Here is a 14,367-nt window from a genome sequence, read left to right as displayed (position 1 = left end):
ACTATTTTCGAAATGTGAAATCTTTTCCCTGTAAACTTAATATACAGTTATAGCCATAAATACAGACATAGAGTATTAACAGTTTACTGTCTTTTCCTTATGTTTGGTTTCCCTCCTTCTTCCAGACATGTTTACTTCTTAAAGTTTACATACTTAGCTGTGATAAATTGTATTTCCTTTTACCATGTGTTGAATTTATATGAATTTATTCATATTAAATGTATTATGCTGAAGCATACTTTAGGTGAAGCTACCATATAACATCAATTACTGATCTTTATTAATACATTTAATAACCTTGATCTCCTTAGCTATAATATTCAGGGACTAATAATCTGGGACTTATTCATACTGTAGCTCCATATTTTTCTTGGTTCAAGATGCCTTCCATCACTACAGTTGAGCTGAAACTCTTACACGATGCATAATGATTCCAGTACTTCATGTACCAGATATGCTACAAAATTTTCTCTCAAGGAAAATAACAGTCAATGTTTTCAATTTTTTAAACACAAGTTGCTTCTATTTTTATTCCGCAGTCTTCAGAGTTGCATGCGGTAGAGTGGCAGCTAAACATTGATGTTCATAAAAATATCAAATACACCACCGGCCTTTTCCCCTGTGATGCTCAGTAACTCAACATGCACACCACAAACTGTCAATCTAACGCATGAGTATCACTCTGAAAGATATGCCCTGCAAATAAAATAAAAATTTTCCATGAATTTTGTGGTAAAGGTCTATAAAATAGCAAAGGTACAAAACTATAAACAGTTGAAATGTAATTAATTGTGTGAAACATCGTAGTACATTTAACATTTGTTAATATATGCTTAACATATTTGTTACCATTATTTATACTGTAATGTTCTGGCAACCCAGCTGCCAGTATTTTACCATAAAATGTACTTCTTCTTTTTTTACAGTGAGAGTTAACATTTCTAGGTCAAGCTTTGGCCTTTTTCAGTCTATTGCTAATAATCATCTGAATATGTAATAATCCATAACCGCAGTGGTTATGAATGAAGTGTTCACTGTTCAGGAAAGTACAGCTTTAAAGGAAATGTGATGATTTTGGCTTCCTTTTTAATGGCCCCACTGTGGAACCTTCAGAGAATAGCTAAGCAGACTCTGAATTTTAAAGCACAATTCAATTCAAAATGTATGAATGTAGTCACAGTAATTCATCTTAAAAAACTGCCTGTCACTAATTAAATGTGAAGAAATCTAAAAGATAAAATAAGGTGCATCATCTGCCTTTCTATACCTATTAAGCATTCCCCCTAGAGTGCTCCTACACTCACAAACACAGCACACATATTCAAATATACTATCAGGGTCGTCTTTCAGGTCATAGTAGTGACAAATGAAGATTTATTTGTTTTAAATAAATGGTTGAAAGGTACATCCTTTTCTCTAATTTTACAAATGAGAGCAATTTTCACTCTTTGCCCTTTGGTGCATTCAGTTAAACCAAGTGGTACTTCATCATGGAAATGCTTATCTGGAGAGTGATAATCCTAACGGACATAAACATTGTGCATTAAAGTTCAATGACCTGTGTGTGTGGTTCGCCTTCGGAGCCTTCATCTAATCAGCAAGGGAACAGTTTTTCACGTAATTTGGTTCCTGATACACACTTTGTGTGTGTGTGTGTGTAAAGTATGAGGAGACCTTTGGCAATAGGGTTTCAAAAAGGGTGTTTATGTTCTTTATATTCAGAATAATCTGTTGACTCTGAGGACGGCATCATTGGCATCACTTAGCAAAGAGCGCTGTGCACTTCAACTGTCATTAGTAAGTCACTGTTGGTGTTACCTGGATAACGATCCATTTACATCTGCTTATGCTTGTCTTGGCTGTTGAGCATGAATGCAATCCTCTGGTCAGAAGTGTACCAGGGGATAGAGTTTTGCACTCTTTTATTCAATTTAGGGGCATTACATTGTAGTCACACATGGAATGGAAAGACATAGTTTCCAATGGGATGCTGATGACTGGATTAATATGAAAAGGTGAGAGCGGTTATTTTATGTACAGAGAAAATAGACTCTTCTAGCAGTGTCTAAAAGCCAATATGTCTGGCTGCACTGGGCGTTTAATGTACTTGTAGTGTCCTTCAACTAATGTCACACAATAGTCCATATAGCCGCTATCATGGCCACTGGATACATTCAGTGAATGGAAACAAGTTTGAAATATCCAGTGCACTACAATTGGTTTGTAGTATGCACAGTGGTTTTCTCCATATAAAGTCAATCAATAGTTTAAAATCAGCTTGGTTTATAGATTTGGTTGGAGAGGTCGACGGCAATATAGCAGAGGCCCTAATGTGCCACATTTCAAGATATGTCCACTGAAAAAAAGAGAAAAAACCCTCTTTGAAATGTGTTCAAATATCATATATCAAACTATGAATACATTTTCACAATTTAGCTTCAGCCGACTATGTTAAATGAGATATCACTCCTGGACTTTCAGAAATGTAGATGCCTGAGGAGCCTTGCATACTGAAAATGATCTATTGCTTGCTTTTTCCAAGTATTTGTTCAAAACAGATTTACAACACGTCTGTTAATGCCTCTGGATGTTATGGTTTTAGAGTAGAATCTAGGATGGAAGATGTGTGTGTGTGTGTGTGTGTGTGTGTGTGTGTTATTTTGCTGTCGATGACAGGCTGATGATTGAAGGTGTGAGGTGAAATTTGGAAACAAAGTTGTATGCTTTTTGCCTGCAGGGGCTGAAGCTAAGTGGGGCTGGGCTTAGTTTCAGTTTCTTATTAAAAGTGATGTAAAGACCATTAGGGGGCAATCTTCCCACTGGCCCACATAAAAAAATGACTGGCCCTTTGCAGCAGTGAGAACAAACATCCAGACTTGAGGATGATAGACCTAAGGATTCCACACAATGCATTAAAAACATGTTTCATTATAAGCCCCCCAAGTAACAGTTACAGTGTTTCTGAATGTATTACATAATTCCTGATATAAAGCTTTAGACAGTGATGTATTAGGTTACAAAATATGACTTTGAATGAAATATCAAGTATTCATACTGGTTTCACAATATACATTCATTATTAATATTTAATAATAAATTCACAGTAAAATTATGCTTTGTAGTCTAATATATACTCTTACTCCTATTACATTCTTTATCAAGAATGGAATAATGCATTAATGCTCTATGCATAATTTTAATGCGACATGTATGTAATTCTCATGATTGTATCATAATTGCTTTATGTAGATTAAGTCCTTCGATTTAAATCCTTATTGTATGTTTTCATTGCTAGATTTTATTCAGGAGAAAAAAATACAAACACACTCATTCACCATCTTTACGTTTACTGTCAGTTATAAATATCCAGAATATTTACATTTATAAAATAGTTTTACATCTTCAGTCTGATATATTCTACCATATCGGCATTTCCTCCAAACTTGATTTAACTCAATTTCATAATAAACTACAAACCTGAGACACTAGGAAAAAAATACAGCAGGAAACTTTGCAATTGCTTGCTACACAGTAGCAAAAATATACAAGGTACAATACAAAGTGTTTTGGGTCCAGCGCAAGTCATTGCAAAAGAAAAAGAGAAAAAAATGATTTGCACAAAATGTAGTCCGTTGTAGTAGTCTCTCAATATGCAAAGTATAAGCCAACCACCTGGCTTCTTCGTAAGCACACGTAGGAAAGAAATGTTTGACATATACTGAATGACGTCATCTGATGAAAGGGAGAGACATCAAGGTGTGTGAATAATTGCTGTTGAGTTTATGTGATTCTTGACTTCCAGGATTGCACACAGACAGATGGTCTGACCTGGTCATAATGACCTGGTCATGATGAGGGGCCAGTCAGGACATGAGTGATTGTCCATGACTGACCAGAGCACTTCTGCAGAGCCAGCTGGTACCCAAACTCACTCTCACTGCTCTCCACCAACTCAAGGCATCGCTTTGACTTCCTGTTCTGGATGGAACCTCCCTACAAAACAAAACATTCATATTATAGTATTCACATTATTAGAAAATGTTGATTTTTTTATTTACTAATTAGTATAATAATAATAATGATGACTCAGGAGAATTTATCCTATCACAAAGGATAACTTAAGTTGTTATGTCACCACACATACACTTCCAATAACACTTACACAGCCAGTCACAATGTAATGACATAAAATCTATCCTTTATTTACATATTTTAAGGTGACTCCATAGCAACAATAGCTGTGTCTCCATTAGAATATAATGGTGAATTGACTTGGGAGCTACAAAGACCATGATATGTGCAATCAGTTGAGCGGCATCAAAAATCTTTTGTTGAAGTTGGTTTAACTAAATAATACAATTTCAATGCTACCCGGGTCAGCTACATGGAACCTGTTGACATAACTGGGTTATATAAGTCCAACATTTATGGCAAATGCACACAAGTACCCCTCGTCCATCCCTCACTCCTTCAGCTGATTACCTCCCCCCTCTGAGTATCAGACTTGCTGAATGAATATTGTAGTGAGAGCCTATCTTCCTTTGTGGGTGTGCTGCAATGGGATTAGATGAGCAGGGGGAGAGGGAAATGTGCTACTGTAAGTCTGAGCCCCAGCTCTCCTCTGTAATGGAGGAGCATCTCAAATGCGCAGAGGTTAATGGCGTAACAAGATGCAGCTGCTGTGCTCTCCTCTGCACTAATGAACTTACACTCCGGCAGGTGAGCTCCCGGCTACGCCGACAGAGAAGGGCCTGTAAACTTAGCATAAAACAACAATTCACCAGCCATTAAATTTAATGTTCTTCTCAGCAGGAGGAGCAAGGCGCAGTAATAATGGCACCATGATGCGAGACAATCAGCTCAAACAGCCCATGCTGCAGATCCACCCAGTGAACCAACCTACATGGTGTTATACAGTGTCATGTGTCGTACTGATCCAATACTGCTGCAAATTAAACGGCGACAGCAATAATAAAGCAAAAGAAAGAAGGAAAGATGTATGTCTCATTCCCCATTGACAAGCCGTCTTCTATGAAAGGCTGAGACTCCAAAGGCCTCTGTCTCTCTCTTTCTCACATGCATGCACATACACGCACACACAGCCGTTAGTTGTGTTGAGGGTTTTTAAAGGGCCAGTATTTATGCACCAGTAATTATTCACTATTAATGAATGTGTTCACAAATCTTCATTCTGTGTATGATGGAATGTCAGGGGTGGAATATCACTGTTGCACAAAAGTATTAATATTTTCGAAATCAAACAATATATGCTTTAGATCTGCTACTCATTGCAATCTTACTCCACCAGTTTCTTCAGCATTGAAATGTCAAATGATTTGGTGTATTAAGACCTTTATTTAGCGTACAACACATTTGTGGAACTTCAAAAAGACCATCTGATAACCAACCACCTTATAAACATGTTGAAATTTTATGTGTGGGAACTGCACCCAGAACACATTCACAGATTTTGGGAGCAGATTTCCCAAGTTAGGGGTCTGGTGGCTGTAGTTAATGCAGAACCCTCCTGGTGATACCCGTTTGCTCACTTTCATGTTACATTTGGCACTTCAGTGTTCCTGTTTTCAGTGTTTTAATGATCTTAAAACAATGGATTCACCAATCTCGCTCCAGGTACCCAAACCTATCTGCATCCCAAAGACTTTCATTTCACTCAGTTCTCTATTTCTCATTTAATCCTGTATTACACAATAGGTACATAATTCTGATGTTTTTTAAAAGTTCTTTTGGAGGGGGGCTCCATGAGCTGGTGTACGATGCAATGTAAATATTATAGTTACTAGTTATATTGAAAATATATAATATCGTTAAATACAGTAATTTGAACATTTGAATGAGAATTGAAAAGTGGGCCATGCACAGCATTTCCTCAGAAGGGGGAGAAGAGCTGATATGTAAGGTTACAGCTTAATCTGGCACAGTTTATTTATGCTCTTCTTCAGTCCCCCAGTGCATGCTGGGAACTGCCTGGTTGCTGTCAATCATGCCAAGGTGTACAAGATAAGGCAATTATGCACTTACCTGCTTTGAAAAACAAAATACACGGATACAAGGCTTGAATGTTATTCATTTGTAATTTAAAACCCTTCATACACACTATGACATAATGATGAAACAAACCATGGCTATGGCTGATTAATTATGTTCCATGTAATTCATAACATGCATGAACAACAAGAAAGCACAGTCAATGCAAAAGAAATTATGAGTTAGTTTCAATTCACGCTAAATCTGGATTTTAAAAATATATGATGTTAACAACAATCATGAACAGAGATGTCAAATGCAGTAGCATTTAAAATTACCATAAAATTAGACCTCCAGTTGACTTTGGAAGGTTCTGGCTGCTTTGAGATATTTGCAAAAGTTTGAAACATTTGAAATAAGTTCCACTACGTATAATTAAATTTTTATTTAAGCCATGGTGACTGCAAAGGGAATCTAATTAGAAACCAGAAGCCCTGAACTGCATCGTCTTATCAGCCAAATTATATATAGTTTCGCATGCAGACATTTACATACACTGTAACCACAGTGAGTAGGCACCAGATCACTGATTATTTATTGTAATCACTGCTAAGTTTCAAACATGAGCTAAGCTGCTCCTTTCGCTACGTTACAGCAAACCCCTCCACCCTCGGACTACTCATAAAAGGGCTACATGGTTGAAATCCCGACCACATTAAGCATATACCTGCTGGCTATCTGATGGCTTTGATCGCACAGCCTTCACCACCCCAATTACTCTGCAGTAATTCGGCTGTACTTGACTGAGTTGCTTTGCTAAATGGAGCTGGGGGCCCATTAGCCCCCCAGGCTTCGGGTGTTATCTGGGCCTCGGGCCTGCTGAGAGCTACCTTCATACCCCATTGAAGGCAGAGCGCTTACCCTGCGTCAAAGACCTGCAAGGGCAAACTCTGAAATTTCCCAAAGACCTCATCAGAGCTCTTTTGTCACAAGTTTATCAAGGAGATATAGTCCTTGACATAGGAGTAGTCTGGAAAACAGAATGCTGGTCACTGAAATCAGTAATTTCCTACATTTAAAGTCAAGAACTCAATATTTTCATTGTCCCAATGATTTATGTACAAACGCTGTACAGCCTGGTGAAGACTTATGATATTCATCCTGGTACTGCAGTGATGTATTTAACTTTGAACACATTATGTATTCATCCACCTGACTAAAAATTAAATGAGAAAAAGAATACTAAACACAGTAATTCATCCTTGATTAAAGAGCACATTATAAATGTTTATTACAGCATCCTGTACGGTATGTAGCCCTGATTTAATATAGAAATTCAAAGACAAGAATTGCACAATATTCAATCAAATACAATTAGGCCCAGATTCAGTCAAATTCACTTAGACTGCTAAATGGTATTATGATATTCAGTCAAACTAAAACAAACTAGATTAATCTAGCATCATAATTCAATAAAGTCTGCTTTGCTCCTGGAAGTTAAATGCTTCTTGACAATAAAAATGCATTTTTATCACGTGATTGATATCCAGGATTCTGATTGACTGGTCAGATACACAAAGTGGCAACTGCCTTGTTGTGCTATGTGTTTCAATTTTGGTTGCAATTGTCTAGCATGTTAAATTCAGCTCAATATTCTCTGTAGCATGAAAAAACAGGCAGTTGACACTTTAAGATGACTTTCAATTACCCTGAAAATGTAATAAGAATAAATTGGTTCATTTTGTTTCATTGATTTCATTTGGTTAGCCTGTAAAAACATTTCCAGATCAACTCGGCTTGTGTTTGTTATAAATAAAGCAAATATAATAATGCTTAAATCTAGCATGGCTTAAAGACAAAATGGTTTTCAGACTATTTGGATTTCATCATTAAAGCTTCTGCAGTTTTATAAATGGTTTCATTTACCTCCAGCAAGCAACAGCATGTTGTTAATTACAGAATTGCATGTGGGCCCATGCAAGTATGTCTGTTGAACTGGAGATGCAGAATCTGGATTTAACAGTATAGATAATTTGATTGCATACCATTTTTCCCCTGGAGTAGCTGTCAGCCTTTTGTCTGTATGCAGATGAGTTTTTATGTAATTCCTACAATGTTAACTTGGCAGGGAAAGAAAAGCCTTTTTCCCCTGCCAAGTAGAATGCCTTGAGGATGTCCTGACTTTACAGTATTTTAACAGAGAATCTGTACTTTCACCCTGTTTGTGTGACCTGAAGACAACAAAACACCCTGCTTGTGTGATCTGAAGACGACAAAAACATGTTCATCAATAACCCAGATAAGCTTGGGAAGCTTAGTCCAAGTTCAGATTGAATTTGTGAGAGTAGGGCAGAGTAAACTGAACTCATTTTTTAAAACTCATCTTATTCTGCCCAACTGAGTAAAGATTACATAGTTGGCACCAGCAAATTATCAAATGAAATTACTTTCCACAACAATGAACAATGAGTTGCTTGAGCAGACCCATCTCTTCTTTCTCAAACTTTGCTTGGAAGATAAATAACAACTCTCAGTTGACTGTTTTTTCACGCTGAACGAAATGCCTTCTGAAAAGATTAAAACAATCTCATTGGTTTGTGACTTTATTAACTGAAGTGGCCTGCATATTCAGTCATCACTTATTCATGCAACCAAAACTTAGAATATCACTACTTTCAAGTGAGCTGCCTGGCTGTTTGTATACAACTCACTGTATGAGCAATAGTACATCAAAAAGGGTAGGATTCTTGAAAGGCCTTCAAAAAAACTCATACTTTCAAAATGTGAGCAAAACTCACATGCTCATCCATTCCGACTTTGCCCCCTTTAAGCTAAAAATTAGTGACAGTCTGTAGGAGCTTGGGTATTGAGGACATAATTAGCGGGTGTTTGTTTCCTTCTAAATGATTTTGAGGAATGCAGATGTTTAATGAGGGAAGAGTCCAGTAGACAGCAATAGCCCCTAATTCAGTAGTTGGGTTAAGTTCTCAGTAGCACCAAGGAGACAGTACGAAAGCTTCAGGGTTTTTCCTCCCTACATTGTCCCCAGTTATTACCATTCCATGTCCGTCTGAATCATCAGCCTTATTTTACTAGTCAACAACAAATGTCTTAGGCCTTCATTTTCGCTGAAATGGAATTGGTTTTTCCCCCCTCAAGATAAAACACACATAATTCTTTACCTGAGTAAACAGCCAGTGCAGCTTCATCCTCTTTGCTGTAGCGTAGCTGCACTCAATTAGCCTCGGCCTGCTGTTGACGTCCACCAGGCACTTGTTATCATCATCGTCTATGGTAGGACTCAGGACCCCCACATGTAGCCACTGACTGCTAGTATAGTACACATTCTGGAATGACAGAGGATGGATCTGTTGAGTGCGGCATTTTAGAATCACGGCTACATTCTGAAATTGAAACAGTTCTGGAATAACAAGAAACTAGGAGGTGGTGGCATAATATACTGCTAAACTCTGACAAAGATTTACACCTTCGAAGAAGACACAACATTTTGATGTTCACCAGATTCTTGGGAACTGGCAAATATTTTAATTCAGCTCGACATTTAAGCGTTCACTCTTTTATCACAAGCTGTCAGAGCACGAAATAGCACTCTCACATCCTCCTCAACAGCTAACATGTGCAAAATATTATATTAAGAATATTCAAACTGTACGTCCCTTTTCAAGATTGTCGGAATCCTATTTAAGAGTCCACTTAGTCACTTATGTGAGCCACTTGTGAGATCCGATTGACAGATGAGATATTTTTATTCAGTGAAATACGGCTGCAGGTGTGATCTCTGCTGCCCTTCACATTCCTTCAACTATATTAGCATGTTAATACCGTATGAACACCAATGGCTACTTTCAGTCTCTCATACTTTAAAAAAAATGTAGTTCCTTTTTCCACTTATTTTTTATGAGTGACATAAATGTCAAAGCAGACTTACTTCAAGGCTAGACACTGTTATTAAATTCAATCTTAGATTGCCCCATTTTCTTTGCCTTTTAATCAGCCTTGATGCACATTTGTATTAGTGTTTAAGAGAACAAGAGTTACAGCTACATTATCCCTGGAAAAACGGATTCAATCAACAAGTAACCTTCATTTTGACACATACTGAATTTTATGAAGTTAAAGACAACATATTGATGAAATCTGGACCTGCATCTCTGTTAGTCTACAGGAGTCCAGTGCAACATCAGTTACTTATGATGTAAATACAGCAAAGCCTATATATACAAAAGCAGAAAATGAACAGTAACAATATCTGATTTTATCTGAATTTATTTAAAGCTTTTCTTCCCTTGATCTGAAATGTACATGCAGAAAAGGCTTCAGGTTTACCTGATGCAATGCACTTCACTCTATCTTCACATTAGTAAAATATTGCCCAAAATATCTTTCCAACATGCACATGAATAAGATCCATGCAGGCGGCTGCACATCAAAGCAATATGCAAATGTCTGGTAAGGCCTTCTACATGTGCTGCTGATTTGCTTTGTTAAGACCAAACAGCACTATTTAGGGTTGGGTTCCTTTATCAGTGGATCTAAGCAGTGAAAATCTCAGGGTAACATCAGTATTCTTCTGTATCCTAATGATGATGTTCACTGAAAATAACTGGATTCAGGTTTTCTGCTTTCATTCGTCCAGGCGTAATTATGCGGCATTCGCTCAGGAGGATCTGGCAACGGGAGAATTTTCGGTTCCCTCCCTCGGCCTTCTGGGTGTGTCCTTGCGCAAGACGCCTAACCCCAATTGCTCCCGATGAGCTGACTGATGCATAGCTGCCATCGTTGTGTGTGTGCGTGTGTGTGTGTGTGCATGAATGGGTGAATGAGAGGCATTCATTGTAAAGTGCTTTGTGCGGTAGTTGCTGAAAAATGTTCAATTTCAATTTCAATGGTATTCCAAGGCAAAAGGAAACAGACTTGATGAAAACATTTATTTTTTGTGTGTAGTAAAAAACTATTAATTGGCTCTTTCAGAAGGGTTGCAGGTACTGTGACATTTCACAAATCTTTTGCTTTTCTGAAACTTCAACAATTAAAATGGACACAGTAATAAAGATCAACACTCAAAGCTACTTTCAGTGCAAAAATCTGTACACAAAAATATCTGTATCTTTTTCTATCTGTATACACAGTATACAAAAGATACCGTGCTCCTGGTACATTGTAAAAGATGTTCCTATTGCCATAGAAGGAGAAGATTTTCCCCATGCGATAACCCATGGAAATAGAACAGAACTGGTTTGAAAAAGTATCCCTTACCAGTAAATGCGATTCAAACAAATTTTATGAATGGAATAAAAAAATAAAAATTCTCATTATCTCCCAAGTTAAAACAACTCAACTTTGAAGCCAACTTCAGATATCAAAAATGAACAAACACAGTTCCTTCTCGTATCTGGAAATCTCTGGCTATTACATGCATTACTTGCTCAGCAGTGTCTAGTTAGGGATACTCAGAGCAGAGGGGGCTAGCTTATTTTACCTTCCCATCAGCAACAGGACTTTAATTAGCACTTTACAATTCGCAAATCCCAAGTCAAATAACAACATATTTTCATAAATACAGTGCCTGTACAATGGTCTAACCCTACATAACTATTATGAGTCACTATAGGGCACCACAAGGGCCAGAATACATACCACTACTTCATACATAATTACTTCAGGTAATTGATTTTGGTTTTTGCCATATCTCTACTTTCATTACACATTACATCCACTGTACCGTATAACATTGCAATGAGATCTGTTAAATTGTTTTGGTTCAGTGCTATAGCACATTAAAATATTGATACAAAAACAACTAATTCAGAATTACTTTCAGTTAATATCCACCCACAGAATATGGACGTGTAAAGTGTGAAATGTAGTGTCAAGTCCAAACAAATCGATAAGCATAAACAAACAGATCAATAATGTAAGTTACACTTTTCTTTGCCTGTAAATAAATATTTTTCCCGTATTTATGATACTGACTGCTACACGGCTTTTTCCAAACTGAAGAAAAGAAAAACAGACTTTTTCAAGTGCTTTTTTTCAAGTGTTTAGTAACAGCATAGTTTAGTAACTTCTTTCAGAGGTCTGTGAGTTTAGTTCCCTGCTGAGTTCCATCATTATTCAATGCACTCACACCATCCTACTGAGTCATGGCCCTCACAAATGGCTGGTAGACTGGTATCTTGGCTAAATGTCATTTAACCACAGATAGAATAGGGGAAGATCTGCACTAATCAGCCAGCACTGAAGCTTGGTATTCTACTGATGTTTAATACTTTGTCAACACTTGCAAATGACTTTATTTGAAGTAACAGACATTCCATCACTACTGTCGGCATTTTAATTTGGTGAGGGTTTTCTCATTTTCCTTGGTCTTTCAACTTTATTGCTGTAGGAATTTTTTGTGGGAAAAGGATAATTCTGCATTACTACTTCTGTGTTTTAAACTTCTTCATAACTGCATTACTACTTCTTGAATAAGTAAATTACATTTAAAGATTTTGGAAGTCTTAATGTGCAATTTTCAGTAACACTGGTTAATTCTAGATATGAGATAATATGAGAGTATAATTTATAGGGACCATTTGCATTGCACACAGCAGCTTGGGTTGCAGAGGAAATCTCTGAGGAGTGAATCTATTCTCTCTGACAGAATATTAACTCTTTCAGACCTCTTACAATCTTGCGTCATCTCTCTTTCTCTCTCTTTCTCATTTTTTGTTTAACAAGGCTACCATTTTGAATCTGGCTCAAGGGCATCCTGATTCTTAAATTATAAATGTGTTATAAAAGCCATCATATTATACAATTAAAGGAATATTGTGTTTCTGTTGCTGCACAGATAACACACTGAAATATACTAAATATATGGAAATATTGTACATGACACATTGATATATGGTATATACATTACGGATAAAAATGTATAACATATGAGTATATGCTATATGCTCTGAAATGTATAAAAAGTGCTCCACAAGGTTAAACCAAAGCATATAAAAAATCCCCTTAAATAAAAGCTGAGAATGTGCACTTTAACCACATGTGAATTGTCTGATTACAAATCAAAAATTGAGGAGTACAGAGCCAAATCAAGAAAAAAATGTTTAACATAATGGAGCTCATAATATAAATGCTGTATATCATCTCTGCATTGAATGTAACCCAGGTTTCATTGCCATAGCAGCAGTGTGGGATGGCATGGTGATGCATAGAGATGATCCTGGTGTGGCTGATCACTATCTATGTGGCAGAATGAACAGTGGACACAGTTCAGGAAGCCAATTAGCGATTAGCCCAGGGAGATCAATAAGCACAGCAGACACTGACACTAACTGCATTTTCAACAGAATGAAGAAATTCAAATTCAAGTTTCTGTCAATAATATAAATAAATAAACATTGCTAGTTCTTTACTTTTTTCTATTGTCAATATAATTTATTTGTTATTGCGTGTATTCTGTCATGCATGACTTTGTCATGTCATTGCTCTATAACTGCTGTACATCAGCTATACATTGGGTTGAATTGTTGTATTCTAAAGTAATATTTTTAACTTTTTGTTTTCTGTAAAAAAAAACCATATACTGTAGACCTCATTCTTCAGGGTATTAATATGTAATCATTTTAAAATACAGCTGTAACCAAAAGGACTATTTTAAATGTAATTTAAAATAATCCTCATGGAGTTCCTATGGGTCATTCTCATTTGGAAATGAAAAAAAAAGTCATTCAGCAAGATGAACTGAAGCTGCATTTTTTCTGTAATTGGGGCCATTGATAGAAGTGCTGTACATCCAGGGCTATCAAGATACAGCATGACCTCCCACTACAGTGATAATTGAGTCCAAAAAAAGCCATTGGCTTGAAGGTTTTTCAAACCAGTAGTTTTTCTGACTCCGTTATCTCTGGGATATTCTTTCTTTGGCTGTGATCACTGAGCTTAGGACGGGGGTACTGACCTGGGGGGTCATCCCATGGCAGATGTAGAGGATGGGGACATTGTCTGTGTTTGGCCCCTGGTCCAGACACAGGTCAGTCCTGAGGGAGCTTTTCAGCTGCAGATGCACAGGAAACAGAGAACAGAGGGAACAGAGTCAAATGCTGCACTCTGAAAGGTCAGTCACACATCTTCATGCTCTGATAATATTGTCAAAGAAATCAGCAGGTTACTGAACCCTGTGCAAAACTACTAGATCTACTGAACAGTCTATTTATTGTGGCAAAGATGTATAGATGAATGCTTTTTTATTTGACATATTTATACACAACCCATTGAGTAAGCATGGAATAAACTGTTACATTGCAAGTGATGACACACTCTGTGTGTTGTATGAAAGCTGATTTGAGTCGAAATTAAAACCCA

At 37.0% G+C, this 14,367-nt stretch overlaps 1 protein-coding gene across 1 annotated transcript in view; it reads right to left on the bottom strand.

Annotated features, from left to right (window-relative positions):
* Nucleotides 1–3,330: 3,330 nt before the first annotated feature.
* galnt18b (UDP-N-acetyl-alpha-D-galactosamine:polypeptide N-acetylgalactosaminyltransferase 18b) overlaps nt 3,331–14,367 on the bottom strand; it is a 77,738-nt gene continuing 66,701 nt past the window's right edge. Inside the window, exons 9-11 of the mRNA XM_035416815.1 lie at nt 13,964–14,059; nt 9,171–9,335; nt 3,331–3,993 (exon numbers count right to left, since the gene is read on the bottom strand). Coding sequence (XP_035272706.1) covers nt 3,847–3,993; nt 9,171–9,335; nt 13,964–14,059 — 408 coding nt within the window. The 3' untranslated portion in view covers nt 3,331–3,846. The remainder of the gene's footprint in view (nt 3,994–9,170; nt 9,336–13,963; nt 14,060–14,367) is intronic.

Source organism: Anguilla anguilla, chromosome 5 (assembly GCF_013347855.1).
Source record: "Anguilla anguilla isolate fAngAng1 chromosome 5, fAngAng1.pri, whole genome shotgun sequence".
Taxonomy (NCBI): domain Eukaryota; kingdom Metazoa; phylum Chordata; class Actinopteri; order Anguilliformes; family Anguillidae; genus Anguilla; species Anguilla anguilla.
This window is presented reverse-complemented; position numbering and strand designations above follow the sequence as displayed.